Genomic DNA, 27098 nt, shown 5'->3' on the forward strand with positions numbered 1-27098 from the left:
TGTGGGCAGCACAAATGGCAGATGTGTTAAATAACATTTTTAATCTTTCCCCCTCCCAGTGTAAAGTGCCCTCCTGCTTCAAATTATCCACCATTGTCCCTGTACCAAAAAAAAAGACCAAGGTAACATGCATCCTGTTGCACTCACCTCAATAATAAGCAAATACTTTGAGAGGCTGGTCAAGGATTACATCTGCAGCTTGCTACCACCCACACTGGGCCTGCTACAATTCACCTACCGACACACAACGCAATAGCCACTGCTCTACATACCGCTCTTATACATCTGGAGAAGGCTGTTCTTGAACTACAGTTCAGCATTTAATATCATAGTTCCATACAGGCTTGACAAGAATGGTCAGAGACCTCGGCCTTGACTCTGCCTTGTGCAGCTGGATCTTGGATTTCCTGTCAGATTGCCGGCAGGTGGTAAGAGTGGGCTCCCTCACCTCCACCCCTCTGACTATCAACACAGGAGCCCCTCAGGGCTGTGTACTAAGTCCCCTCCTTTACTCCCTGTATACCCATTACTCTATCACCACCCACAGCTCTAATCTGCTATTTAAGTTTGCTGACAACACTACATTGATTGGCCTTATCTCAAACAGTAACAAAGTGGCCTACAGGGAAGAAGTCATCTCTCTGACACAGTGGTGTCAAGAAAACAACCTCTCCCTCAATGTCGCAAAAACAAAGGGGCTGCTTGTAGATTACAGGAGGGATGGAGATGGGCTAACCCTTATTGACATCAATGGATCAGGGGTTGCGAAGGTAAACAGCTTCAAGTTCCTCGGCATCCACATCACTGAGGACCTCACGTGGTCTGTACACACCAGCCGTGTGGTGAAAAAAGCACAACAGCACCTTTTTCACCTCAGATGGTTGAAGAAGTTTGGTATGGGGCCCAAAGTCCTAAGAACTTGCTACAGGGGCACAATTGAGAGCATCCTGACTGGCTGCATCACTGCCTGGTATGGGAATTGTACCTCCCTTAATCATAGGGCCCTGCAGAGAGTGGTGCGGACAGCCCAGCACATCTGTAGTTGTGAACTTCCCATGATTCAGGACATTTACAAGTACAGGTGTGTAAAAAGGGCCCATAGGATCATTGGGGAGCTGAGTCACCTCAACCACAATCTATTCCATCTGCTACCATCAGGGAAATGGTACCACAGCAAAAAAGCCACCAGACCATCAGACTGATTAACTCATGCTGATCTGAGTGTACTCTATATTACATTGAATGTTCTATTTATTATAAATGATTATAAATTACTATGATTGCTCATTGCACATTTAGACAGGCATAACTTAAAGATTTTTCTCCTCATGCACGTGAAGGATGTAAGAAATAAAGTCAATTCAATTCAATGTACAGCTGAGCGGTATCATATATATATCAGATATACATGGATAGCAAATGGTCCAGAATACTGTCTGACTAAATACAACAGAAAAAGGTCATTCACAGATCAAAAGATTTTTATGGTTATTTTTCACATATTAAAATAAACATGTACTAAGCATATATTGACCTTATTTGATAGCTCCAGAAGCTATAATTATTTGCACATCTCCACTCTGTCAATAACAATCTAGCACTGAAGTCAAAATGACATTTGACGAATTGAAGACAGTACTGTGATGTTTTTATCCATTGCTTGTGTTAAGTAGAGAAAATTGATGAAAGGTTTCACTTGTCATACCAGCAAATAAACCATATCACTGCTTATATTTGTTAATAACTAAACAGGAAATCTTGAACTATATTTTTGCTATGGAATTGTTTTTTTTCAATCTATCTCATTCATACTTCACCATAAAGGTAGATATATTCTGGTCTATTTGTCCAAGGCAAGTAAGGTGTTCTCACAGAAGTATTCAATTAAGCCATTTCCTTTCAATTCCTAAAGTTTATGTTCGAAATAATTTCAATATTTCTGTTTTATTCTAAACTCTGCAATAATATTCACTCAAACAACTGTCATAAAGTTCCATCTTCCTGCTAAACTTTCCATTCCTGATCATTGTTTTTCGAAGCTTTGATTTTGGCAATCTTCTCATCAATCATCCCCATCCAATCATATTTCTTCAGGCTTCTTTCATCCATTTGCTCCAGGAAAAGTTCCTTTGTGATTACTTGACTGCAACAATGGAAGAGAAATTTCTGTCACTTTGAGTGCAGAAAGCAAGAAATGTTAAATAAGATTACTATTCAGATGATTATGGAAGACCAGACAATAGGGTACAAAGCAGTTATGATATGTATAAGTGTGGAATACAATACAATAGTACCTTGTCATACACTGCATTAAAAATAGAAATGCACAGCGACCAAAATGAAGTAGATCATCAAATAAATGTAAAGAAATTTAGTATTCATTATATTTTAAAATTTCTGTATGCATTTCTTTGTTCCCTCCCAAATTATTTTGCTCTTATTTGAGTCAAAATTTTGGTTTTACAGCACTAACCTCTAAATTGTAGCTTGGTATTACCATTGTTGGCAATATTCCTTCCATTCTGTTGTCAGTAAATATTTGTGTTGATCTTCTATTGGCCATGATGAATAGTATGGAAATTTTCTCAATTTAGCAGGAGTCAATAGTACTCAATATTACTCAATTACTCAATAGTAATTCCAACTAACAATAACTATCAATATTAGAGTTATATTAAAATAACCTTTTAGTTTCTTTTGTTAACATTCATAGTTAGTCTTATTTACTTTGCCTTGAAGTTGCATACAAAATGGATTAGATCAGTTGTAAAAGATGTGACCAACTACCTAGAAAATCTTGTTTTGGCTGATCAGAGTTAGAAAGAACTAGCAGTGTGTCAGGGGTGACAGGACACCTGCTGGAATCATCATTACCAGTGGCAAGAGGATGTGACTTGAGTCGTCTACTCAAAGTGGGGCCTCATTAATGTCTTGTGCAACTGGAACATAACATCCCAACCATTTTTACAATGCTTGACAGATGAAGGCCAGCATGCCAAAAGACTCCTTTATCATTTTATGTCACTGTGACATCCTCTTCAGGGAAATGCAAGGCCCTTCTCTTTCACAATACACCCCAGAGCCCTACCACTGACTGAAAGTCCAACTTGTTTTGTCTTTCTATAATGTAACTCTTCACACTTATTTTCAAAGAGAATTGCAGTGAACTGTGGTGGTGTAGAATCTGTTAAGAATCATTCTGGAGTCATGGCAATATGAATAGCATAATTATGCATTATGCAATGAGTACCAATCTTCAGGAAATAAAACCAGTATACAATTTTCAAGATTCAACATTGATTTATGTTAATTCCAGTTTACAAGTGTAAATGAGAATGAAATAACTCACCACTGGCATAGGTCAAATCAAAGCTGGTGATGAATCAGCATTTAGGAGGGAGCAACAACTTTTACTCAGTGTCAGCAAGACCAAGAGCTGACTTTTGATTTCAAGAGGAAGAAATTAGAACCAGTCCTCAGTGGAGGTTCAGAGGTGGAGAGGGTCAGCAACTTTAAATTCCATGGTGTTATTATTTCAGAGGACCTGTCCTGGGACCAGCACATAAGTGCAAATAAAAAGAAAGCACATCAGAGGCTCTACTGCATCAGAAGTTTTCAGAGATTCGGCATGACGTCTAAAACTTCACCAAACTTCTCTAGATGTGTAGTGGAGAGTATATTGACCGGTTACATTACAACTTGGTATGGAAACACCAATGCCCCAAACAGAAAATCCTATAAAAGGTAATTGACAGGGTCCAGTCCATAATAGATAAAGCCTTTGTCACTGCTGAGCACAACTATATAAAGCATTGTCACAGGAAAGTAGCATCCATCATCAGGACCCCCTACCCCCCCACACCCAGGTCATGCTCTCTACTCGCTGTCTCAGGACTCACACAGTCAGGCTCAGGAACAGTTATTTCCCCTTAACCATCAGGGTCTTGAGCCAAAGGGGATAACTTCACTCACTGTCACTTGCCCCATCATTGAAATGTTCCTCAAACCTATGGCCTCACTTTCAAGGACTCATCATCTCATATTCCTGACAGTTTTTGCTTAGTTATTTATTATTATTATGCCTTTCTTTTTGTATTTGCACAATTTGTTGTCTTTTGCACACTGGTTGAATGCCCAAGTTGATTGAGTATGCCCACAAGAAAATGAATCTCAGTGTAATATATGGTGATATACTGTATATGGTTCCAAGGTTGTCAAACTGAGGAGTGGCAGTGGGGACAAGCTCCCACTACCTAAACGTGCTCCTCACAGCATGCACCTCAAATAGCCTCTGACAACCAAGTCCAGCTCCTGGTCTTCTCATGTGGCTTAGCCTCTAAGCCCGGCAGAACTGTTTCTACTGACAGGAGAATGGGCAAAGGTGGGTTCTGGCGCCTTAAAACCAGTGCTTTGGGTAGATGGAGCTCGTCAGCCTGGAAAGGCAGTCCGCCTAAGAGAGGGAAAACTTTGATTTCAAACCTCCGCTGCCTTGCAGCCATATCCATTAATGGGAAAGGCTTCGGGAGTAAACGCTGAGGACAAATCCGGAGCTGGAGTCCCAAAAGCAGTCCGACGTTGCCTTCAACCTTGCTCTGGCGACTCCTGCGACCTCACTGGTGCCGAGCCGTATCAGCCTTTGCTCTTCCCTTGAACAACATCAGTGGCACGGAGAGGGGAGACTTGCAGCTTGGGCAACTGCTGGTCTTCCATAAAAAAAACCTTGCCCAGGCTTGCGCCCTGGAGTGGTCACTCCAGAGACTTTCCAGGTACAGATCCATGGTCTGGCCAGACTAATGGATGACATCACATATTATATATGTATTTTGATAACAAATTTACTTTGAACTCTAAACTTTAATTGTTACTCCAGATCTGATGCAGCACAAAAGTAAACACTGTAAGACACAGAACACAATTATAAAAAAAATATAATATAAATACATAGCTTGATTGTATATTCATAAAGTGACACTAGTCACAGGAGTATCAGTACATAAGGTAACTCTGACGGGAAATGATACAGTAATGGTGGTGGAGGAGTGGAGTGGAGGGTTAGCAGATGGGGCTGTTGTTCAGCTTTGCTGCTTGGAGAAATAACTGTCTGATAGTCCTGATGTGGATGCTACATAGCCTCCTCCCTGACGGGAGTCAGATAAACAGTCCTTGAGCAGTGTGGCTGAGATCCTCCATGATATTGCTGGCTTTTTATGGCACCTTTCTGTATATATGTCCTCAATGTCCTTGATGTAATAAAAAGAGTATATTTTGGGTACCTGGTTTCTGGAACAGACACCAATATTAAACATTCAAAGGGTTTCTGCTAGTTGAGATATTGTAAATATGTAATGCTGTAAATTTAGCTGAGTATATTCAAAATGTTCAGCTTAAGTATGAGTTTATAAGAATTGAAATTGTAGTAAGTAGTTTATTGAAGAAGTGTGAAAGATTGTGTCAGGAAGCATATTTCTGGACTCTCTCTTCTGGAGGTTTGTTGTATGAATAAAGACTTTTATACTTATCAGTTACTGTTTTTATGTGATTCAGTTTAGATAGCTATCTTTGTGCTGAAGAAATATAAAACATCACTACAAAGGGGGTAAATATTCTATTCAAGTCAATAACAATGGGATCACAAGTATGAACAAACACAGTGGAGAGCTAAACAGGTGGATATAAATTGGGGTGTGTGTGTGTATGTGTGTGTGTGTGTGTGTGATCAGCTATCATGCAGTACAGGTATGTTTGGTGAGACAAGGGCACCAGTTGCAAAAGGTGGTTATTAATTTTTTCAGTCGGCAGAGGGGTGCGTGTACACTCATTCAGGAAAATGTATAGTAGTATACTTGTTTGTGTGCATTAAGAATAAGTTTGAAACTTTTGGGGTATCAGAGCTTAAAATGAAAGGGAACGTTCAGTGGCAAAGTAATGGAAGACCGCAGAGTACATGCTCTTGGATCTCAAGTATATTACATTTTATATTTATTGTTCACTCATTGTTCATTTAATATGGGACTTAGTGTTGAGATATTTGAGGAAGAGGTATACACAGATGTATCTGTTGGGATGGCACCTTTTGAGGTTAGACAATGGCGGCTAGAGCATGCTGATGACCCCAGCCACCCCATGACCCTGTTTTGCACCATCCATAAGCCCTTCATCCCTGGGGAGAAGCGGAACATCCTGTCTGAACTGTCCTCACTTACAGTTGTTTGTGCGAATGCAGAATTTTGGTGTAAGCTTGAGGTGATTGAAATTCACCAGATGCACTCAGAAGATGTACATGTGCAGTATGAGTGAAAGCTAAATGAATGAGGAATATGTGGGACACTATAGACCAGGAAGTGTGCGGGGTAGTACATGGGCAACTAGCTGGTGTGCTAGTAATGAGAAAAGGTATTACTACTTTAAGGGAGAAAGGGGACAGCAACTGATGGGGAGGTGAGAGTGACTGTGGAATGATTATGTCAGTGGTTCGAGAAGATGATGAGATCACCACAGATTATGCAGAATTTAAATAGTGAGCATATGGGGAATACTCAGGGCTGGACAGTCCATGGAGGGATGATTCAGTCTTTCTGAAAATACTGAAGGCAGGCTTTCGAGTTCAAGTTTTAGAGTTGGGCTTAGTAGTGGGAAGACCTACTCAGCAATAGTATCATGGGCTGGGGAGATAGACCAGCAGAGTGGGAAGAGAATTTGTAAATTTCCTAAGGTAAAAATCGCTGCTGTGAAGATATAGAGGACTTGCTTTGTGTGCCACCTATCAAAGGGATGGCCGGAAAAGACTAAGAAGAGTAAAGAAGATTATTTGTTACTGTTGTGGCCTCTCAGGCCATGGTTGAAGGCAGTGTTGAGGGAGAAAAGGTGTGAGAGTCATTCATTAAAACAGGCAGAAACCAGAGCAGTGCCTTCTCTGATCAATCTGACTGCTAAGCAGATCATAGAGCTGGCGAGGATAATTAGCTCCAGGTCAGACAGACAGCTGGCAGCAACCTTTGTGTCCAGGGGTGATCATCCACAATATACACAAAAGGTTTATTAGGAGACCAGCATTGTAATATGTTAGTGGACACAGAATCTTCAATGTCAATAACTGATCTACCCTTACCCACAATTAGAGAGCTGATTTACATTATCAGTGCAGGGAGTGAAATAATGAGGGCAGGAGGAGTGAGTCTCAAGTACTTGAGATAGAGGGAGTGCAGCTTCCTGTGGAGTTTTGGGTGTGCCTATACCGGGGGTCGGCAACCCGCGGCTCCGGAGCCATATGTGGCTCTTTTACGTCTGTGCTGCGGCTTCCTGTTGCTTTGGGAAATAATTGGTTGTGGCGACCCTTTTCCTGGCACATCTGAACCGACTCACAATTAGATAGCCTACGGGGGTTTGCGAGCACAGAGCTTTGGAGCCTCTGCACCATGGGGGGCAGGTTGAGGGAGGCTTAAAAGTGAGGCTGAAGTTTTCGAATGAAGTTTTTTCCTTCGACTGCAGTTACCGACTCCGTGTCGTAATTTTAGCGCTGCGTGTAGCACACCGCTACATGGTCAGTATTTAATTAAAATGTATTTTATGTTAGTTTGTTAGTTTTTGAAATGTAAATCTAAATTTGAAGATTATGGTGATCTTGTACAATCTAAATAAGACGTTGTGGCGACCCATTTCCTGACACATCCGAACCGGCTCACAATTAGCCAGCGTTCAGGCTAAGGGAGATAGCCTACGGGGGTTTGTGAGTACGTGTCTTTTGCAGCATCCGCGCCCATGGGGGGGCGGGTTGAGGGAGGCTTAAAAGCAAGGCTGTTTAGTTCGAATAAAGCTATCTTTGACTGCAGTTTACTGACTGCGTGTAGTACACCGCTACAACGTGTTTTTATCGCTGGCTGTCCAGAGGGGAGGTGCTGAAACGCTTTGTCGCGTGTCTGGAAGAAGTGAAAACTTTCCTGGGCAGCAAAGGGCTCAACTTTCCTGAGCTGGAACAGCCAGAGTGGCTGGAAAAGCTACACTTCATGGTAGACATGACAGCGCACCTGAACACGCTGAACACAGCTCTTCAACGGGGTAAGGACGTACAGCCCTGCACATGTTGGAGGATGTTTTGGCATTCGAGCGCAAGTTGACGTTGCTTGCCAGAGATTTACAGAAAGGCACATTGTCTCACTTCCCCAATTTGAGAGAGTTCAAACAAGGTCACGACATGATAAATTCGGAGTATTTACATTCTGCAATCATCGCAATGCAAACATCGTTTGGGAAACGCTTCTGTGAGTTCAGAGAGGAAAAAAAAACACATTATCCTTCTCGGTCACTCCCCTAAGCATCGATCCATCCCTACTGAATACGACTGCATTGTCAGGTGTGAGTCAACCTGAACAAGTATGATAAATATTTTAATTGCCTATTATTTTACGTATATTCATATGTTTTCATTGTTCAGTGAAATAGTCCTTTTATTTTTCAGGTTGACAGCTGGCTGACGTTATTTTTGGTTTGCTGCTGGCGGCAAATTTAAGTTTGGCATTTTTCATAAATACAGGAAGGACTCAAATAGACGTTGAGTATTTTACTTAAAAGTAACCTTCAACCCAACGTCTTTTTTTCGGAGTTCAAAATGTTTTTGTTGCATGCAGAAATGTAATTTCGTTTTCTCTGCAGGAGTTCATTGATTTCATAAATGCAACACATTATAGTTTGTTTATACATAGCATAAAGGCAAAAAAAATGCTGTATGCAGTGTTATTTCATTTTAATTGGTACATAACACTGTCAATTAATATTAAACAAATTGCAATGCATCACAAAGCTGACACAGACCAAAAGACTGCTTCTACTTTGAGAAATCAAGTGTTGAAGAAAACTGCTTTCAGAAAAAGATACATTCATTCACTTATCCTTTCTTTTCATACCTCAATTCTATCTCTTTTCAGAAACAAACTTATTTGTTTAGTCAACCAATTTATACTGCCTTTTTTAAAATATACTATGTGATGGCAATGGGCATAGGTTTCTGAGTATGTAGTGGCAGCAGAGGTTTAGCCAGAAGGCCTGCTCACTACACCTATGCACTGAAAAACAGTAAGAAACATTCCTATGCTCCCTTTATTTCTCAACCTAATGGGTGAAGTTCTAAGTTATATTCTTATAATCAACCATCTTATATTTGAGCTATGCAAGTCCCAGATTAAAAGAGTTATTAAAAATGAGATTCAATTTCCTAATGCAACACGAGTGAATCTGCAGATGCTGGAAATAAATAAAAACACAAAATGCTGGCAGAACTCAGCAGGCCAGGAGGAGGTAGTGACGACGTTTTGGGCCGAAACCCTTCATCAGGAGTGAAGTAACATGGGATGGTCAAGGGGGGGATAAGAAGTGGGGGGAGGGATAAAATAGAGAGCTAGGAAGAGATAGATTGGAGGGAAATGGGCTAGGGAGAAGGTGGAGAATTATGGGAAATAAAAGAGAAAGAAAGGTAGGGGGCTGGGGGGGAGAGATTATAGTGAAGGGGGAAAAAAGAGAGAGAAAGAGAACCAGACTGAAATAATAGATAGGGATGGGGGTAAGGGGGGGGGCAGGGGTATCAATGGAGGTCTGTGAGTTGGATGTTCATGCCGGCAGGTAGGACGCTACCCAGGCAGGAGATAAGGTATTGCTCCATCGACCTGTGTGTGGCCTCATCTTGACAGTAGAGGAGGCCATGGACAGACATGTCGGAGTGGGAGTGCTCTGTGGAACTGAAGTGTGTGGCCACAGGGAGATCCCGCCCCCAAACAGTAGCATGGATATTGGGTGCAAGTTGAATAGGGAGTTAAGATTGGCATGTGGCAAAGGTAATGTCACAGTAGTTATGGGGGATTTCAACATGCAGGTGAACTGGGAGAATCAGGTTGGTGCTGGACCCTAGGATAGGGAGTTTGTAGAGTGCCTATGGGATGCATTCTTGGAACAGCTTGTACGAGAGCCGACCAGGGACAAGGCTATTCTGGATTTAGTGTTGTGTAATGAACAGGATTTGATAAGCGATCTTGAAGTAAAGGAGCCATTAGGAGGTAGTGACCAGAATATGATAAGTTTTTATCTGCAATTTGCAGTTGATCTAAGGAGACTATGGAGCCATGAGGGAGGAGCTGGCCAAAGTTAAATAGATGGATATTCTAGCAGAAAAGGCAGTGGAACAGCAATGGCACAAGGTGCAAAATCAGTTCATCCCCTGGAGAAGGAAGGATTCAAAGGGGGGAAAGGGGCCACAGTGGTTGACAAAGGAAGTCAGAGATTGCATAGCATTAAAAATAAAAGAAGTATGACAGAGCTAAGGTGAGTGGGAAGACAGATGATTGGGAAATTTTTAAGGAACAACAGAACTTAACTAAAAAGGCAATACGGGAAGGAAAAAATGAGGTACGAACACAAGCTAGCCAGGAATATAAAGGAGGATAGCAAAATCTTTTTTAGGTATGTGAAGAGAAAGAAGATAGTTAAGAACAATGTTGGGCCCTTGAAGAATGAATTGGGTGAAATTGTTATGGGAAACAGAGAAATGGCAGAAGAATTTAATAAGTACTTTAGATCTGTCTTCACTAGGGAAGACACAAGCAAACTCCCAGATGTATGGATGGGCCAAGGACATAGGGTAACAGAGGAAATGAAACAGATTGACATTAGGAAGGAAATGGTGATGAGTAGACTGATGGGACTGAAGGCTAACAAATCCCCAGGTCCAGATGGTCTGCATCCTAGGGTACTAAAGGAGGTGGCTCTGGAAATTGCAGATGCATTGGTAATCATTTTCCAATGTTCCTTAGATTCAGGATCAGTTCCTGAGGATTGGAGAATGGCTAATGTTAAGGGAGAAAGCAGAGAACTATTGTCCTGTCAGCCTAACATCAGTAGTGGGGAAGATGCTAGAGTTCATTATTAAAGATGAAATAGTGGCATATCTAGATAGCAGTGATAGGATTGGGCCAAGCCAGCATGGATTTACCAAGGGCAAATCATGCTTGACTAATCTATTGGAGTTTTTTGAGGATGTAACCAGGAAGTTAGACAAGGGAGATCCAATGGATGTAGTGTACCTCGATTTTCAGAAGGCATATGATAAGGTCCCACATAGGGTAAAATCAGAGCTCATGGCATTGGGAGGAAGATATTGACATGGATAGAAAACTGGTTGGCAGATAGAAAGCAAAGGGTAACGGTGAATGGGTGTTTCTCGGAATGACAGGTGGTGACTAGTGGGGTGCCACAGGGCTCGGTATTGGGACCACAGCTGTTTACGATTTACATCAACGATTTAGATGAAGGCATTGAGAATAACATCAGCAAGTTTGCTGATGATACTAAGCTGGGTGGCAGTGTGACATGTGATGAGGATGTTAGGAGAATTCAGGGTGACTTGGATAGGCTGGATGGTGGGCAGATACTTGACAGATGACGTTTAATGTGAATAAGTGTGAGGTTATCCACTTTGGGAAGGAAGATTATTATCTGAATGGTGTAGAGTTAGGTAAGGGAGAAATACAAAGAGATCTAGGAGTCCTTGTTCATCAGTCACTGAAGGTGAATGAACAAGTGCAGCAGGCAGTGAAGAAGGCTAATGGAATGTTTGCCTTTATTACAAAGGGAATTGAGTACAAGAGCAAGGAAATCCTTTTGTATTTGTACAGGGCCCTGGTGAGATCACACCTGGAATATTGTGTACAGTTTTGGTCTCCAGGGTTAAGGAAGGACATGCTGGCTGTAGAGGAAGTGCAGCATAGATTCACAAGGTTAATTCCTGGGATTCCAGACTGTCTTACGCAGAGAGGTTAGAGAGACTGGGCTTGTACACACTGGAATTAAGGAGATTGAGAGGGGATCTGATTGCAACATATAAGATTATTAAGATAGAGGCAGGAAGTATGTTCCAGATGCTGGGAGAGTCCAGTACCAGAGGGCATGGTTTGAGAATAAGGGGTAGGTCATTTAGGACAGAGTTAAGGAAAAACATCTCCCAGAGAGTTGTGGGGGTGTGGAATGCACTGCCTCAGAAGGCAGTGGAGGCCAATTCTCTGGATGCTTTCAAGAAGGAGCTGGATAGATATCTGATGGATAAGGGAATCAAGTGATATGGGGACAAGACAGGAACCGGGTATTGATAGTCGATGATCAGTCATGATCTCAGAACGGCGGTGCAGGCTCGAAGGGCCAAATGGTCTACTTCTGCACCTATTTTCTATTGTCTACTGTCTATTCTGTCCCCACGAGCCATGCTGCCCCAGCAACCCTGTGACAAACCTGATTAACCCAAAACTAATCTCGGGATAATTTGCAATTCCAATTAACCTACACGGTGGGAGGAAACTGGAGGACCCAGCGAACACGTATGCCTTCCACGGGGAGAGCAAAATGGCTTTGGTATTGAATTCCAAACTCCAGAATGCCCTGTCATGCTAATTGCCATGCTGTCCTGGCAACAAAAAAATATTAAGGCCCCTGTTAGTTTGGTTGGTGGCATCCGTCGGCCTTGAGAGGCCATGGATTTGTGCCTGGAGTTTCCAGGGTGCAGGCCTGGGCAGGGTTGTATGGGAGACCGGCAGTTGCCGAAGCTGCAGGCCTTCCCCTCTCCACGCCACCGATGTTGTCCAAGGAAAGGGCACTAGGACCCATGAGGCTTGGCGCTGGTGACGTCGCAGAGCAATGTATTGTTAAGTGCCTTGCTCAAGGACACAAACATGCTGCCTCAGCTGAGGCTCGAACCAGTGACCTTCAGGTTACTAGTCTGATGCCTTGCCCACTAGGCCATGCGCCAACACTAGGTATAAACGCACAATTGCTGGTTCACAAGACCAGTGCTCTAAACTCTAAGCTATAGAGTCCCTTGGAAGAAGCAGTAGCTCCAGATAAATTGAATAAACAAAGAATTCTGCAGGTGTCATAAGTCATGAAAAACAAATGCAAAGTGCTGGAGGAACTCAGCAGGCTAGGCAGCACCTAAATAAATTTTCATCAGGACTGGAGGTGAGAGGTGAAGAAGTCAGAGGGATGTCCACTTTCCACCTAGGTCACTCTCTGTGTGAGCCCACTGTCCATTCATTGCTCTCCACTGATCTCCTTTCTGGCACTTATCCCTGAAAGCTGGACAAATGCCAGTCCTACCCTTATACCTCTCCCTGATCACCATTCAGGGATTCAAACAATTCTAGGTGAGGCAATAACTCACCTGGGAGTCTGTTGGGGTTGTCTGTTGTATCCAGTGCTCCTGGTGAGACCCGACATAGACTGATGGTATGAACATTAATTTTTCTAACTTTTGGTAATTTCTCCCCCTTCCCCTTCTCTCTTTTTCCATTCCGCATTCAGATTACCCTCTTACACCACCTCTTCTCGTCCCCTACCCATCACCTCCCTCTGGTGCCCCCCCTCACCATTTTTTCCTTTCTCACATGGTCCACTGTATTCTCCTATCAATTCTTTCAGTTGGCTCATGTGCATTTCTCACGTCAATATTTCTCGTAGCAGAACAACTTATTGGTGTTGGTGGATGCAAAGAGATGAAACAATGAAAGTCTATTCTACCTGCTTTATTATGTGAAATGTAGAAGGGTTTGCCTGTCGAGATGGAAGTGCCCTCTAAAGGAACAGGTCCTTAGAACACCAGAATTGTGTGCTGACTCTCAATTTATACCATTTACCAAAAACCAGCAGTATACTTGCAAGCATTTGCAGATTGCCTATGGGAAAGAATGAACGAACTCAGGAAAGATTTGTACTGAGAAATGGGTTATAGTTATTGGCTGAAATCATTGTTATGTTCACCTGATTGCCTAGAGTCTCACAAAGATGAGAGATATGTCTCATGTTTGATCCGAAGGGCTTGAATGATAGAAGCAAATCTCTATAAAAAAGTTCTGTAACTTTTTCTTATATAATCCAGAGAAGCTATCTGTGGTTGAGGAGCTCAATGATCAGAGAATGAAATGCTACAGCATTAAAACTGAAATATTGACAGTGAAGATGGGAGGAAAACAAAAGGGGAGGTGAAAAATAGTTCTCACTATAACTCTGGACAAGGAGGCACTTTCGCAGGGAATGCCAAAAGCTGAAGAGAAATCTCACTTGGAGAAATGGAGGAAATGATCAACTGGTGGATGTCTAAAGTCACTCAATAACTAGCAATAACTCAATAACTCAATGTCTAAAGTCCCTCAATAACTAGAAGTAAAGGGAAAAATCCAAACTTCCCTGGCAGAGAGAACCCATCGTGTCACTGTAGTGCTGGATTAATAATTTTTTTATGGAGAAATCCATCCAAATGAAAAGCAATATACAAATAACTCAATAAGGTTTTAGTTTTCTCGGAATGAGAAACTGTTGTTTGTGTATCACTAATTACCAAGCAGGAGAAGGACAACTCTGCCCTGTGAACATCCAACAGTCTGTATGTGGAGTAATGATAGCTGAGTTACCCTCAGATAATGACAATATTGTGATCTGATTGCTCATTGTGTATCTATGTTCAACTGCAATATGTACTACTGACAAAGAAAACAGAATTATCAGTTCTGTTTACAATGATAACACACACAGAGAAATGTATTTTTCATGGAATATTACCAGTGCAGCTGTGTCCATCCTCTAACAGGAGGAGGGAATCTGAGCAGGTACATCTGTAACTTCCTTTGATGTTCACACAATTTGCAGAACTGTGACAAGCAGGCCTTGTGGCATCTTCACATTCATTAATGTCTGAAATCAGGAGACGGTTCTTCAGAATTATAAAAGCATGCACACATAAAAAAAACCAAAGGGTGCTATTGCAGTTCTATGATATTACCTAACACTTTAACCAAGAGTAAAGGAGTAAGCCATTGGAGTGTTGTAGGCAGGTGAATATACTGTCTCCAGCCTCTTCAGTTTCAGATTCAGATTTATCATATGTACATTGAAATATACCATGAAATGGTTGACTCTGTTAACAAGCAAGGATGTGCTGGAGGCAGCCTGTAAGTGCTGCCACACATTCCAGCACCAACAAAGGGTGCCCACAATGCTCAGCCGAACAACACAAGTAACAACAACAGCAACGGCAAGACAAGCTCCTTTAACTTGCACACACAGACAGTCCTTCAACCGTAGGACAGGTCACCTCTGGGCCTCCAGTCCTTGCCCATGGAATGTCAGTCACGCAGATATCAGGCCTCCAACTTTGGACTGCCTCAGGACTCACCGATCATGGGTTTGATCTTTGCACCTTGACGTCCAGAGTCAAGCACCTCCAACCCTGATGGTCCAGGCGCTTGTGACTTCTTTGGGTCTGTACCATTGGTTTTCAACCTTCAGGCTTTTGACTCTGGATTCACCATGCTCTAGACTTCCACCATGACTCAGACATTCCCCTCCAGACTTTGCTGATGTCTATTTACCCCATGACCCTAGGATCATAGTTTTGACCTTTGGTCCTCAATTCCCAGCCTTTCACAGACCTCCTTTGACCTTCAGGCCACGATTTCTGGACACGAAACTCCAATGGCCTGGATGGTCACCATGATACTCACTCGTACCCAGGACCTGCTGAAACATACAAACTGTCGACTGGGAGAAGGGCTCACCAACTTGGCATCACTGGTCTCCCCGGTGTCTGTGAGCGGATCTCCAGAATGGCTAGCAGTCATCTGTGGAGCACCTGACCTGGACTTGAACTCCTGCCCAGACTCTTCATTTACTGGCTCTAGCTTCTAGCTCCCTCACACCTCTATCCCTAATCCCTAACCCCCACAATGCTCCATAAACTATTCCTGCACAGCTATGAAACAATTAAGTCTGACCCATGATCTAGATGAATACGCTGATCGGTCAGATTGGTCCCCTTTGAACTGAACTCTGAATTATCTGAGCAAGCCACTAGGACATGAAGATAGCACAGCGCATCTCATCTAATAGAAATGCATCAACAATCCTGTCCAACCTTTTGTAAGCTTTTTGCTGCAGATGGTGAAAATGTAAATATGACTCAAGTTTTAATTTAATCATAGACCAGTTAACATAGACGGAAGTTTAATTTTCTGTGATTTGTTTTTGCGTAACAGATCCTGTGCCTGGGATCTCCTGCCTTAGGCTCCCTACTTGCCAATATTGTCGTTGCTTGATCAACAATGGGTGTGGGGACATAAAATCACTTATAAAGCAGCTGAAGACGTTTGAGCATAGGTCACTTCAGTGAGGAACTTTAAAAAAGCCTTTACTCTTTACACCAGTGGAGGCATTTTATTTGCAACAATCACTGACTTCAGTTTTGCTGAGGTGTCATTCTGAGGAATAAATCCAAAGTGTAAAGGAAGTCTATTATCAAAGAACATACACGCAGCGCATACTTACACTGAGTGTATGTTCATGTTCTTCTGCTGCCGTAGCCTATATACTTCAAGGTTTGACATGTTGTGCATCCAGAAGGGCTCTTCTGCACATCACTGTTGTAACGTGTGTTTACAAGACAAGGGTTGGTAGGTGATAGGTGGAACCATCTGAAGTGGGGGATGATGTACGTTGCTTTGGTATTGAAGATAGTTTCTCTCTATTATCAGGTATTCACTAATTCAAGTCATATTTAGATCAAGATTGTGATAAAATTTGGTTCTGACAGATCACAAGCTGAGCAACAGCTGGCAGCTTCCTCATGTGCACATCTCACTTAATGAGATTATTAATGCTCCTTCCACAGTGATTATTGGGAAGTGGTGGTAATGTTTTGGTAAATAGTTGGTTTAAAATAATTGTTTTTCTGAATAGATGTCAATGCCCAGGAGCTACATAGCCGGATATCTGTTGCACAGGTTTTAAGCACCACAGTAACATATAGTTGTCCGACAGTATATTCATTCCTGTGCCCAGTGTATTCAGCTGTCCCCTGTAATGCCATTGTATTCTTCAAAATGGCTGATTGCTGACATAATTTATTTAGACACATTAAAAAGTGACAATTTTGCCTGAAGCCACTTGTAGGTTTCTTTTGCATTCAGAAGTCAGACTTCATCATGTATGACGATGTTTAACTTGCATACATCTCAGGTAACCTTGATGTAGTTGATATTTGTGTAGTGCTACTAATAGCATTAATTGTTTTTGCTTTTGTATGATAAGATGACCAACTTGAAACATGTAGAACCATAGAGAAACACAATTAATGATATTCTGCACTTCAGTGTGTGACTCTCAATCAGTTTTTCACTCATTCAACATAACATGTTCAGCTGTGATCCATTCCAGTGCTTTAAAAGTGAGCATTTATAAAGCAACCAGTAATTTATTCAAAAATCAAATCCTTGCTATTTGATTTAGAAAAGTATTGCTGCAAAGCACAGCAAGTATTGACACCTCATTCCAGTGAATTCAGATTAAATAAACATAGCTTGCAGAATTTTTGCAAAATTTGATGAATTATGTCAAACTTTGCACACAAAACACAGAAACCAATCTTTACCTTCACAGACTGGTGGATCACTGCTCCATCCCTTGATACTGCAGGTCAACTCCTCTGCTCCAACCAATTGAAAACCATGATGACAGACGTATGATATGATGGATTGCCCGACACTAGTGCATACCACAAATGTTCCATCTTCTATTTGAGGTGGGGTCCCACATAATCCTACTAAAATATGTAAATTGAAATTGTCAAATGCAGTTCAGCAAACTTCTCCTGCAATTATTAAAACTTATTTTATCAAGAATGATATTCTCTCCCAGACCTGATCTGACTTGTCATTATGTAAGCTAAGTTGTCTTTATTGCAATGGGCTGATTTTTGACCTTAATAGATCTACTATTTTCTTCATTTCTGCTCATAGATTGTTAAACTTTCATTGCGCTAGATGTATTCTGATAACAAAAGTGAACATATACACAGAATATATAGTAACTTCTCATTAACAACTTAACAATCGGTGTATCACATTAATATTAAGACATTATAAAGCCAAGTTAATAATTTATTTGGCAGTGTTATTTTGATTCCTCAATCTTTGTAGGAAGTGATGTTCAGTTACTCTGATACTTCTCATTAATAGACTCTATTTAAGACAGACAAAGTCAAGGTTCACTCCATTTATGTTAAGATTGCCATGTTAATGCAGAGTGCTTCAGATAAAGCCCCAATGAATTGAACCTGATTTGTTTCTGTAATGTGGATCCTACCTATATTGGACATGGACAATCATAAATCAGCCATATTGGAACAGGAAAGAAGGAAAGTAGCTCATGGCTCCATTTCTTTTGCCACTAATAACACCTACATCTAGCCCCCTTACCAAACCTCTCCCAGATCTCCAGATCCACATTGTCTCCATATTACCATTGGATGAGAGGAGGTCCTAATGCTAAATAGCTGTGAGGAAGAAAATAATCTATTAGATGAGTAACCTAACAACAATGAGCAGGACAAAAAACAAATAGTGCACAATGGTCCACAAAGGTTAAGTATTTGTGAGCAATCCTGGAGTCAGGAAGGTTCAGGACTTTTTCGGGTCTTGTGGCCTGAATGATATCTTGGCACTTTAATGTTTGGATGCAAGACATTGTGAAGCTGATAGAAAGCCTCTGAGAAGGAAGAAGAAGCAGCCAATGCCAAAGTCCACAAGGGAACTATGACTGAAGTAATTTGTGAAGATCATTAAGATCACTAACCCACCAAGACAACCCATTTGCACTAATCCCTTTGCTTATTTTCATCAAATTCCAATCAACTCCCTCCAAATTCTTCTACTTGGGTACACGCTATTAGCAATTCTCTACCTGCACTTCTAATTCCTCTGTAATTGCAAAATTATATTTGACATCCAACTTCTTTTCAGTTCTTCACTGTAATTATGTATGGAATGATCAGTATAATGGCACTCAAAATGAAAACTTTTCACTGTAGTTTGGTACATGAAGCAATAATAAACCAATACTAATACTAAAAGTAATATCAATACCAATTAACCCATTAAGTAAGACCAAAGAATTGATAATGGATTTCAGGAAGGGGAAATTGGGTGAACACAAAGCAGTTCTCATCAAGTGGAAAGGCTGAGCAGCATTAAGTCCTGGGTATCAACACCTCTGAAGATCTATTCTGGGCCCAACATATTGATACAATTATGAAGAAGGTATGCCAATGGCTTTATTACATTAGGACTTTGAGGAGATTTAGTTTGTTATCAAAGCCTCCAGCAAATTTTTCAGATGTACTGTGGAGAGCATTCTGACTGGTTGCATCAATGTCTGTTATGGTGGATCCAATGTACAGGATTGGAAAAAAGCTACAGGGGATTGTAAACTCAGCATACTCCATCATGGGCACTAGCCTTTCCATTATCGATGATACCTTCAAAAGGCAATGCCTCAGGAAACTTGCATCCATCATGAAGGGCACTCACCATCCAGGATATGCCATTTTCTCATTACTCCCATCAAGGAAGAGATACAGGAGCATTAAGATGCATTGCTAACATTTTAGGAACAGCTTCTTCTCCTCTGCCATCAGATGTCCAAATGGTCCTTTAGTTCCATGAATGTTGCCTCACTATTTTGATCCCTTTTATTTATTACTCTTTTTTTAAATATATATTCTTATTGTAATCTATAGCGATTGTGTGTATAGCACTGTATTGCTGGTGCAAACAATAAATTTTATGAAATATGACAGTGATAATAAATCTGATTCTGTTCCTGATTGTGACAACCAACTGGACATCTTTAGGATTGGGAGCGAACCAGAGTAAACACGTGGTCCCAAGAAGAACATGCAAACTCCACAAAGGCTATATCTGGGGATAGGAATGAACCTGAGTTACTAGAGCCATGAGGAAGCAGGCCTATGCACTGCACCATTTTGCAATTCTTCCAAAGGAAATAGTGGAAGTTAATATGAGACTTAAAAATAAAATTTCACAGGAGTTGTATATTAAAGTAGTTTGAAAGTCAGTTTATTGTACTATTAGCTTTATTCCAATGTTTTATGAGCGTTGACAGTTTATTGCTCTTCTGCAAATTTATGATAAATCTGCAAGCAATCTATATTTGTACAGCTGGATGTAATAGTCAAAGTACCTTGTTGAGTGTTTTCATGCCATGCCAGGAGGTTCAGGCCAGGAACCTGATCACAATTTATGAAGTGTTGAGGGTACCGAACTATTCTAAATGCATCCAGTGGTACCTCAGTGATTTCAGTGTTATCACAAATGATTCGGGATAGTGAGTGCCGGTAAAGTTCATTTCTTTGAGAGGATGTGAAGAGGCCAGGATTTTCCCACCAAAATCTGGGAAGCAAAAAGAAGGTTTTATTAGAGCTTTAGTTAAGTACAAGTGAAATGTATTGGTATGCTCAGCGCTGAAAGATTGCTAGGGAATGTCCAACACTTTTCCAGAAGAAAGAATGATACAGGAAGAACTGAAGCTCACTTTGGATAATTTACTGTTCCAGTGTTATAGGGTTGCACAGAGCCTTATCACAGTCTGTCAAGCATTGGGATACAAAAGGTGCCGTAGTTGGTGGATAAGGACAGATAAAATAAACCTAAGCAGTCATGAGCTTCCCAAGGCTGAGTTATATTTAGACAGCAATTTCATTAAAGTATTAATAGATTCATGTGGATGAGACAGGGGTAATTTGTCACTGAAATAGACCTCTGTCAAGAACAAATGAAGTTACACTCAAACCATACAGAGTGAAGAAAGGCAACCTGGGAAAGGATCTACATCTAGAATGTAGTAGTAGAAGAAAAAACATCAAAATTATTTGAGAAACAGCTAACTTTATATCACACTTCTTCCCAGCTTTGCTCAGCCATCAAGATACTTCTGGAAGGCTGAATGAGGAATGATGAATCTGTAATTGTATGGTTTCTTATGTTTAGGGAGAGAAGGATTTGCATTCATTCAAAGCTTATCATGCCTTGGAGCTTTCCAAAGAACTTTATAGTCAAAGAATTGCTTTGAAGCAGCAGGCACATTTTAATATATTATCACATTGTGTTGCAGCAAAATAAAGTTCAAGGAATGAATCTGCAGTAACATCCCAGGAAATAAATAATACGGTAAATGATGCCTTTTGCCTAATGCCTGAGCCCAAGCAGCGTTAATGGATTAGTGTTATAGATACTGATTATTGTCAATGCCATATAATCGTATTTTTGTATTCTATTTGTATATTTTAGGTTATTAATTTTCCAGATTCTGTGCTTTTACGGAGGTTAGCTTTTATTGCCCCTTCACAATTGCTCCTAAAAGGAGGTACCGAGCCAATTTCTTGAGGCACTGCTGTCATGGTGCAGGTTCCTCAATGATAATGTTGGGCAGAGACAGCCACTCAGCTCCTTCCTGTGCATCCATGGACAAATATCTACTGTCAAGTAGCATAATGTATAATATGTTGAGTTTTTATTCAACACTTGAGAAGACATTTTATTTTACTTCAGCCAAATTTATGTTTTCTTTTAAAGCTCCAGGTCCTGCCTGTACACCTTTTTCTGCCAAGTTATTACCACCAAACAACACTGCAGGGACTATTTGTACTAAATATAGGATTGAAAAATAATGCTGCAAATTTGTGACCTTTCAACTGACCAAGGAAAGAAGCTTGGCATCTTCACTATTCTTTGCTTTTGTTTAGCTGTATTTGTTCTGCTTCAAAATGTTTGAACTATCAGTGTTAAACTACTTAAATAAAGCAAAACCAATTTACCAGAGTGACCTGATCTAACAGCCTGTGTATGTGACTGGATTGGGATGAAACAATATTATAGAAACCCACCTATCACCTTCTCTTAAAGCTTTCATTTGTTTTCCAATTAAACAAGCAAATAATGGGCCAATTCTGGCTGCAGGCAGGAAATCTTCTGCCAATCCACCAAGCCAAATGTCAATATTGTCTGGATGTCCATAGAGATTCATTATCTTTTCAACAAACTCTGAATCAGATATTGCTTTCTTTAAATCAGCTTTGGTTTCCAACCTTTCAAGTTGACAAAATTCCCTCCAGTCATTGTATCCTAAAAGTAACATAAAACAATTTCTGTTAGCTTGGAATGAGAAAAATCAAACTTTAGTCTTGAAAGTAGATGATTGGAAATTATTATATTGTGGCTCAATGGGTACATCCTCAAATACTTGTTCCATTAGGTTAGTAGAAAGAGAGAGAAAATGGAATTACATAGACATGAGTGAGGAGCTGGCCAAACTTGATTGGAAGGGAACACCAGCAGGGATCATAGCAGAACAGCAATGGCTGGAGTTTCTGGGGGCATTTCAAAAGGTACAAGATAGGTATATTGCATGAAGAAGTATTCTAAGGGGAGGACTAAGCAACTGTGGAAAGAAGTCAAAGACAGCATAAAAACAAAAGAGAGGGCATAGACTACGGCAAAAATTGGTGGGAAGTTAAATGTTGGAAAGCCAACAGAAAGCAGCTAGAGAAACCATATGAAGAGAAAAGATGAAATATGAAGGTAAGCTAGTCAGTAATATCAAAGAGGATAGCAAAACATTTTTCAGATATATAAAGAGTTTCCGAAAAGTAAGAGAGAATGTTAGATCACTGGAAAATGACGCTGGGAAGGTAGTCATGGGGGACAATGAAATGGCAGAGGAACCTAGTAAGTATTTTGCATCAGTCTTCACTGTGGAAGACATTAGCAGCATGCCAGAAATTCCAGAGTATCAGGGGGCAAAGTGAGTGTTGTTGCTATTACTGATGAGTATTTGCTTGGGAAGCTTAATGTCTGATGGTTCATAAGTCAGCTGGACTACACCCTAGGGTTCTGAAAGAGATAGCTGAAGAGGTTATGGAAGGATAAGTAATGATTTTTCAAGAATCACTTGATTTTGGAATTGTTGTGGAGGACTAGAAAATTGCAAATGTCACTCCACTCTTTAAGAAGGGAGGGAGGCAGAAGAAATGAAATTATAGGCCAGTTAGCCTGAGTTTAGTGCTTGGGAAGATGTGGGAGTCCATTATTAAGGATGAAGTTTTGGAGTACTTGGAAGTGCATGATAAAATAGGTCAAAGTCAGCATAGTTTCCATAAGATGAAATCTTGCTTGACAAATCTGTAGGAATTCTTTGAGGAAATAGCAAGTATGACAGACAAAGGCAAGTCAGTAGATGTCGTTTACTTTGATATTCAGAAGACCTTTGACGAGGTCCCACACATGAGGCTGCTCAATAAGATAAAGCTCATGGTATTACAGGAAACACACTTGTATGGATGACTGGCAGGAGGCAAAGAGCTGGAATAATGGGGGCCTATTCTAGTTGGCTGCCCGTGACTAGTGATTTTTTTGCAAGATTCTGTATTGGGAATGCTTCCTTCCATGTTATAGGTCAACAATTTGCATGATGGAATTGATGGCTTTGTGGCCAAATTTGCAGATGATACAAAGATAGGTGCAGTGGCAGGTAGTGTGAGGAAATAGGGAATCTGTAGGAGGACTTCAACAGTTTGTGAGAATGGGCAAAATAGTGAGAGATGGAATATAGTGTAGAGATGTGTATGGTTATGTTCTTTGGTAGAAGGAATAAAGGCATAGACTATTTTCTAAACAGGGAGAAAATTCAAAATTCAGAGTTGCAATCATTGAGTCATTGTGCAAGATTCCCTAAAGGTTAACTTTCTGATTTAGTTGGTGGTAAGGAAGGCAATGTTAACATTCGTTTCTAGAATGCCAGAATTTAACAGCAAAGATGTGATGCCGAGGCTTTATAAGGCATTGGTTAGACTGCACTTAGAGTATTGTGAGCTGTTGTGGGCACTTTATCTACAAAAAGATGTGCTGGCATGGGAGAAGGTCTAGTGGAAGTTCAGGAGAAGTGATTCCAGGAATGAAACAGTTAACATAGGAGGAGTGTTTGATGGCTCTGGGGAGAAAGTAGGAGAATGGGATTGAGAAGGATAATAAATCAACCATGATTGGATAGCAGAGCAGACTCAATGTGTGTCAGGTGGCCTAATTCTGCTTCTTTGCCTTATGGTGTTGAGGTCTTATGTAGTGAACAAAACATACTGAATCAGCACATACACACAATACTGGAGGAACTCCACAGGTCAGACAGCATCTATGGAAAAGAGTAAACATTCAACATTTCAGGCTGAGAACCTTCATCAGGACTTGCTTAACAAGAGTTGTCCACTCTTTTCCTGAGATACTGTCTGATCTGCTGAGTTCCTCCAGCATCTCATGTGTGTTGTTTTGGATTTCCGGCACATGCAGATTTTCTTGTGCTTGTGGCACACTGAATCATTTAGTTTAAGTCAACAAAGCATTGCACTGGAGTAATGCCAAATGAAAAAGAGTTATCTTTTTATACCTTGAGTTAGTTTGAGTTTGATTGGCTGCTCATAATTTACTGAACAGAGTGAAAAACACCAGGGATTAGTTACACTAGCAGCCTGAAGCAGCTCAGGGGTTGCACCTACCAGGAAGACCATGGTCACGGCCTCTTTGTAGATTCAGTGATGCCAAATCAAGAGCCACTGTATTGGTCAAAGCAAATAATTTCTCTGTCAATTCTTCAATCATCATTTGACTTGATGTTTGAAGTTTTGCTGGCTTTGCTAGAAGCCCTCTGAACAGTGGATCTAAACCACCTATTATTCACAACAGAAACACTGGTTTAGTGCAAAGGCTGACGTAAGTAAACACAGTGAGATAAACGTGTTTGGTTTTATATCAACAACTCTAACATTCACCTTCTTTAATGATTCGCCAAGGACTGAAAAAGGTCTTGTGGAGATTTATACTTGGGTATGTAGGATGCTCTTTGTAATTTTCATCGAGTCTTTGTATCCTGGGGCTGATGGTTGTGTGGCCAAAACGGAATGCTGCAGTTGCAAACACATTGGATAATGTGGGATTCACTGTTTCATCATAGCCTTCATATTTTCCAATAAACTGGTCAAATGCTTGAGAACCAAGGATTTTAGGAATATAGTCTCTAAATGTAATAATCTGAAAGAAACAGTAAAATTCCCTTGTGAATAACTGTTGGAGCAAAGACATTGCCATTTCGATAATCTTATATTAAAGAGTTTAAAACATCAGTCTGGAGTGGACTTTTAATTATGAGATATGCAAGTGTTCTTAGAATCATAGAGTTTGTACATCACAGAAACTGAACCAGACCGACTCTTTTGTCCACCCGCACTAATCTCAGTTGCTTGCATTAGTGCCAGATCCTTTGATGCCTTGTCCATTTAAGTGATTGGCTAAATGCTCCTTAAACATATTTGATTCCACTGCTCCTCTGGCAGCTTATTACAAATATCAGCCATTCTTTGTGTAAATACATAAACTTACCCACCAGATCCCCATTAAAACTCCTTCCTCTCACCGTACACCTGTGTTGTCTTGTTGTTACCTCTAACATGCAAAAAAGTTGTTGACTCGCTAAATGGCTCTCATTTTATGCATTTCTAACAAGTCACTTCATAATCTGTTCACTCCAAGAAAACAAAACCAGCTCATCCAGTCTTTTAGCACAAAGTCTTCCAATCAGGCAGTATCTTAGTAAATCTTCCTGACACTCTGCTTAGTGATAAAGGACTATAAGCGTTTAAACCCTAGTAGTGCAGTTAGCAACTGACACCAGAAGACCAGAAGACTGTATGACACAGCAGCAGAATTAGGCCATTCATCTCATCGAGCTTGCACCACCGTCAAAACATGGCTCATTTATTTTTCCTCTCAATCCCATTCTCCTGCCTCCTCCCCAATAACAGCATGAAACATTTGTGAAAACCCATTGGCATTGTTCATTAGATGAATAGTCAGCTTTAAAGCCATGACTGGCACTTTCCACCGCTGCCTGCCAAGATCGATTCATACTCTTGCAGCACACAAGTTTTCAGAATTTGATCTAAAGTACCATGTTGTTAATGGAATATCTATATGTGAAAATTGGCTCCAATGCAGTAACAATCATCTCATTTTCAAAAAAAAAACACGAAATAAATAGGAAATGTATGTCTCTATGTTTTTAAAATCGGTCATTATTTCCAAGCAGATACAATTGGGAATATACAGTAATGGAGTGATTTTCTGCTGACTAAGACCTCTTCATAAGTCAGATGCCACTGGATATCAGTGCTTAGTAGTCAGTTCTCTTGCAGATGTAAGAATGAGTAGAGAGCACATGGATTGGTGGGGTGGTGGGTGTTGGGGTTGCAATGGAAAAGCAGGAGAAGGGTTCTCAGCAGGCAATCTTTATGGATAATTTTCCAATCTGAACATCTGTCAAGAGTAGTGAATGAAATGTTGAAACCTCCCCAAGAGCTTTGCCACTAAAACAACTGCACCTTCTGGGCTAAGAAATTATGACATTTATTTGTAATTATTAAAATGACCAATGGCTCTGAACACTGATGTGTTGCATTACTTCTGGCTTGAGATGTTCACAGTGTCCACTGTTGAAAGAGGGATCTTGCATATGTTTTATATTCTAAAAGAGATGACTACATTGCATTCAAAGCCATAATTATTGTTAGGGAGTGTCCTGGAGTTATGTAAATATAGCAGATATTAATTCAAGTAAGAACCAGCCTTCAGTTCTTAATGTAAAATGTAAATTACAAGCAGTAAATTAAAGTTAGAGCAGACCTTTGCAAATAAACAATACTGTCTGTATGGCACAGACTAGGATATATAGTTTGCAAAATGGTGACTATGAGATGTTTGTAAAAGCATCAGCCAAACATTAAAACAATAGGTTTATGTTAATTGCTCTGCATCAACTATGAGTTTAGGGATTTTGCACCATTGTAACATTGTGAGCATTGTGTAAATTTGGGAAAGTTTGCAAGCAATTTGTCTATCCAAGGTACTTGAACATTCAGAAGTGACTCCCACTATTGTCATGCATTTCAAAGCAATCATTGCCAAACCAAAGTATTGAAGTAAACAATGTTATTGTAGCTATTCAAGTTGTATTGAATTACCTTTGATTTTAGGTGTATAAGGATGTCATGTACTTTGAGCTTGGGAGACTATGCAGGGTCTACAAGAGAATGTCCATTTGTCCTGATGAATAAAGACTTTCATATCTACAACTTCTTCAGTTTCCTCAATGACTCTGTTGCAGTCACAATATTTGGGGAC

At 40.6% G+C, this 27098-nt stretch overlaps 1 protein-coding gene across 1 annotated transcript in view; it reads right to left on the bottom strand.

The window, feature by feature from the left end:
• Nucleotides 1-1333: 1333 nt before the first annotated feature.
• The window catches only part of tpo (thyroid peroxidase), a 78217-nt gene continuing 52452 nt past the window's right edge, over nucleotides 1334-27098 (bottom strand). The window contains exons 9-15 of the mRNA XM_059982000.1: nucleotides 24695-24953; nucleotides 24422-24592; nucleotides 21761-21998; nucleotides 20059-20267; nucleotides 17450-17620; nucleotides 14587-14718; nucleotides 1334-2143 (exon numbers count right to left, since the gene is read on the bottom strand). Of these exons, the coding sequence (XP_059837983.1) occupies nucleotides 2136-2143; nucleotides 14587-14718; nucleotides 17450-17620; nucleotides 20059-20267; nucleotides 21761-21998; nucleotides 24422-24592; nucleotides 24695-24953 (1188 nt within the window). The 3' untranslated portion in view covers nucleotides 1334-2135. The remainder of the gene's footprint in view (nucleotides 2144-14586; nucleotides 14719-17449; nucleotides 17621-20058; nucleotides 20268-21760; nucleotides 21999-24421; nucleotides 24593-24694; nucleotides 24954-27098) is intronic.

This window comes from Hypanus sabinus, chromosome 10, assembly GCF_030144855.1.
Source record: "Hypanus sabinus isolate sHypSab1 chromosome 10, sHypSab1.hap1, whole genome shotgun sequence".
NCBI classification, from domain to species: domain Eukaryota; kingdom Metazoa; phylum Chordata; class Chondrichthyes; order Myliobatiformes; family Dasyatidae; genus Hypanus; species Hypanus sabinus.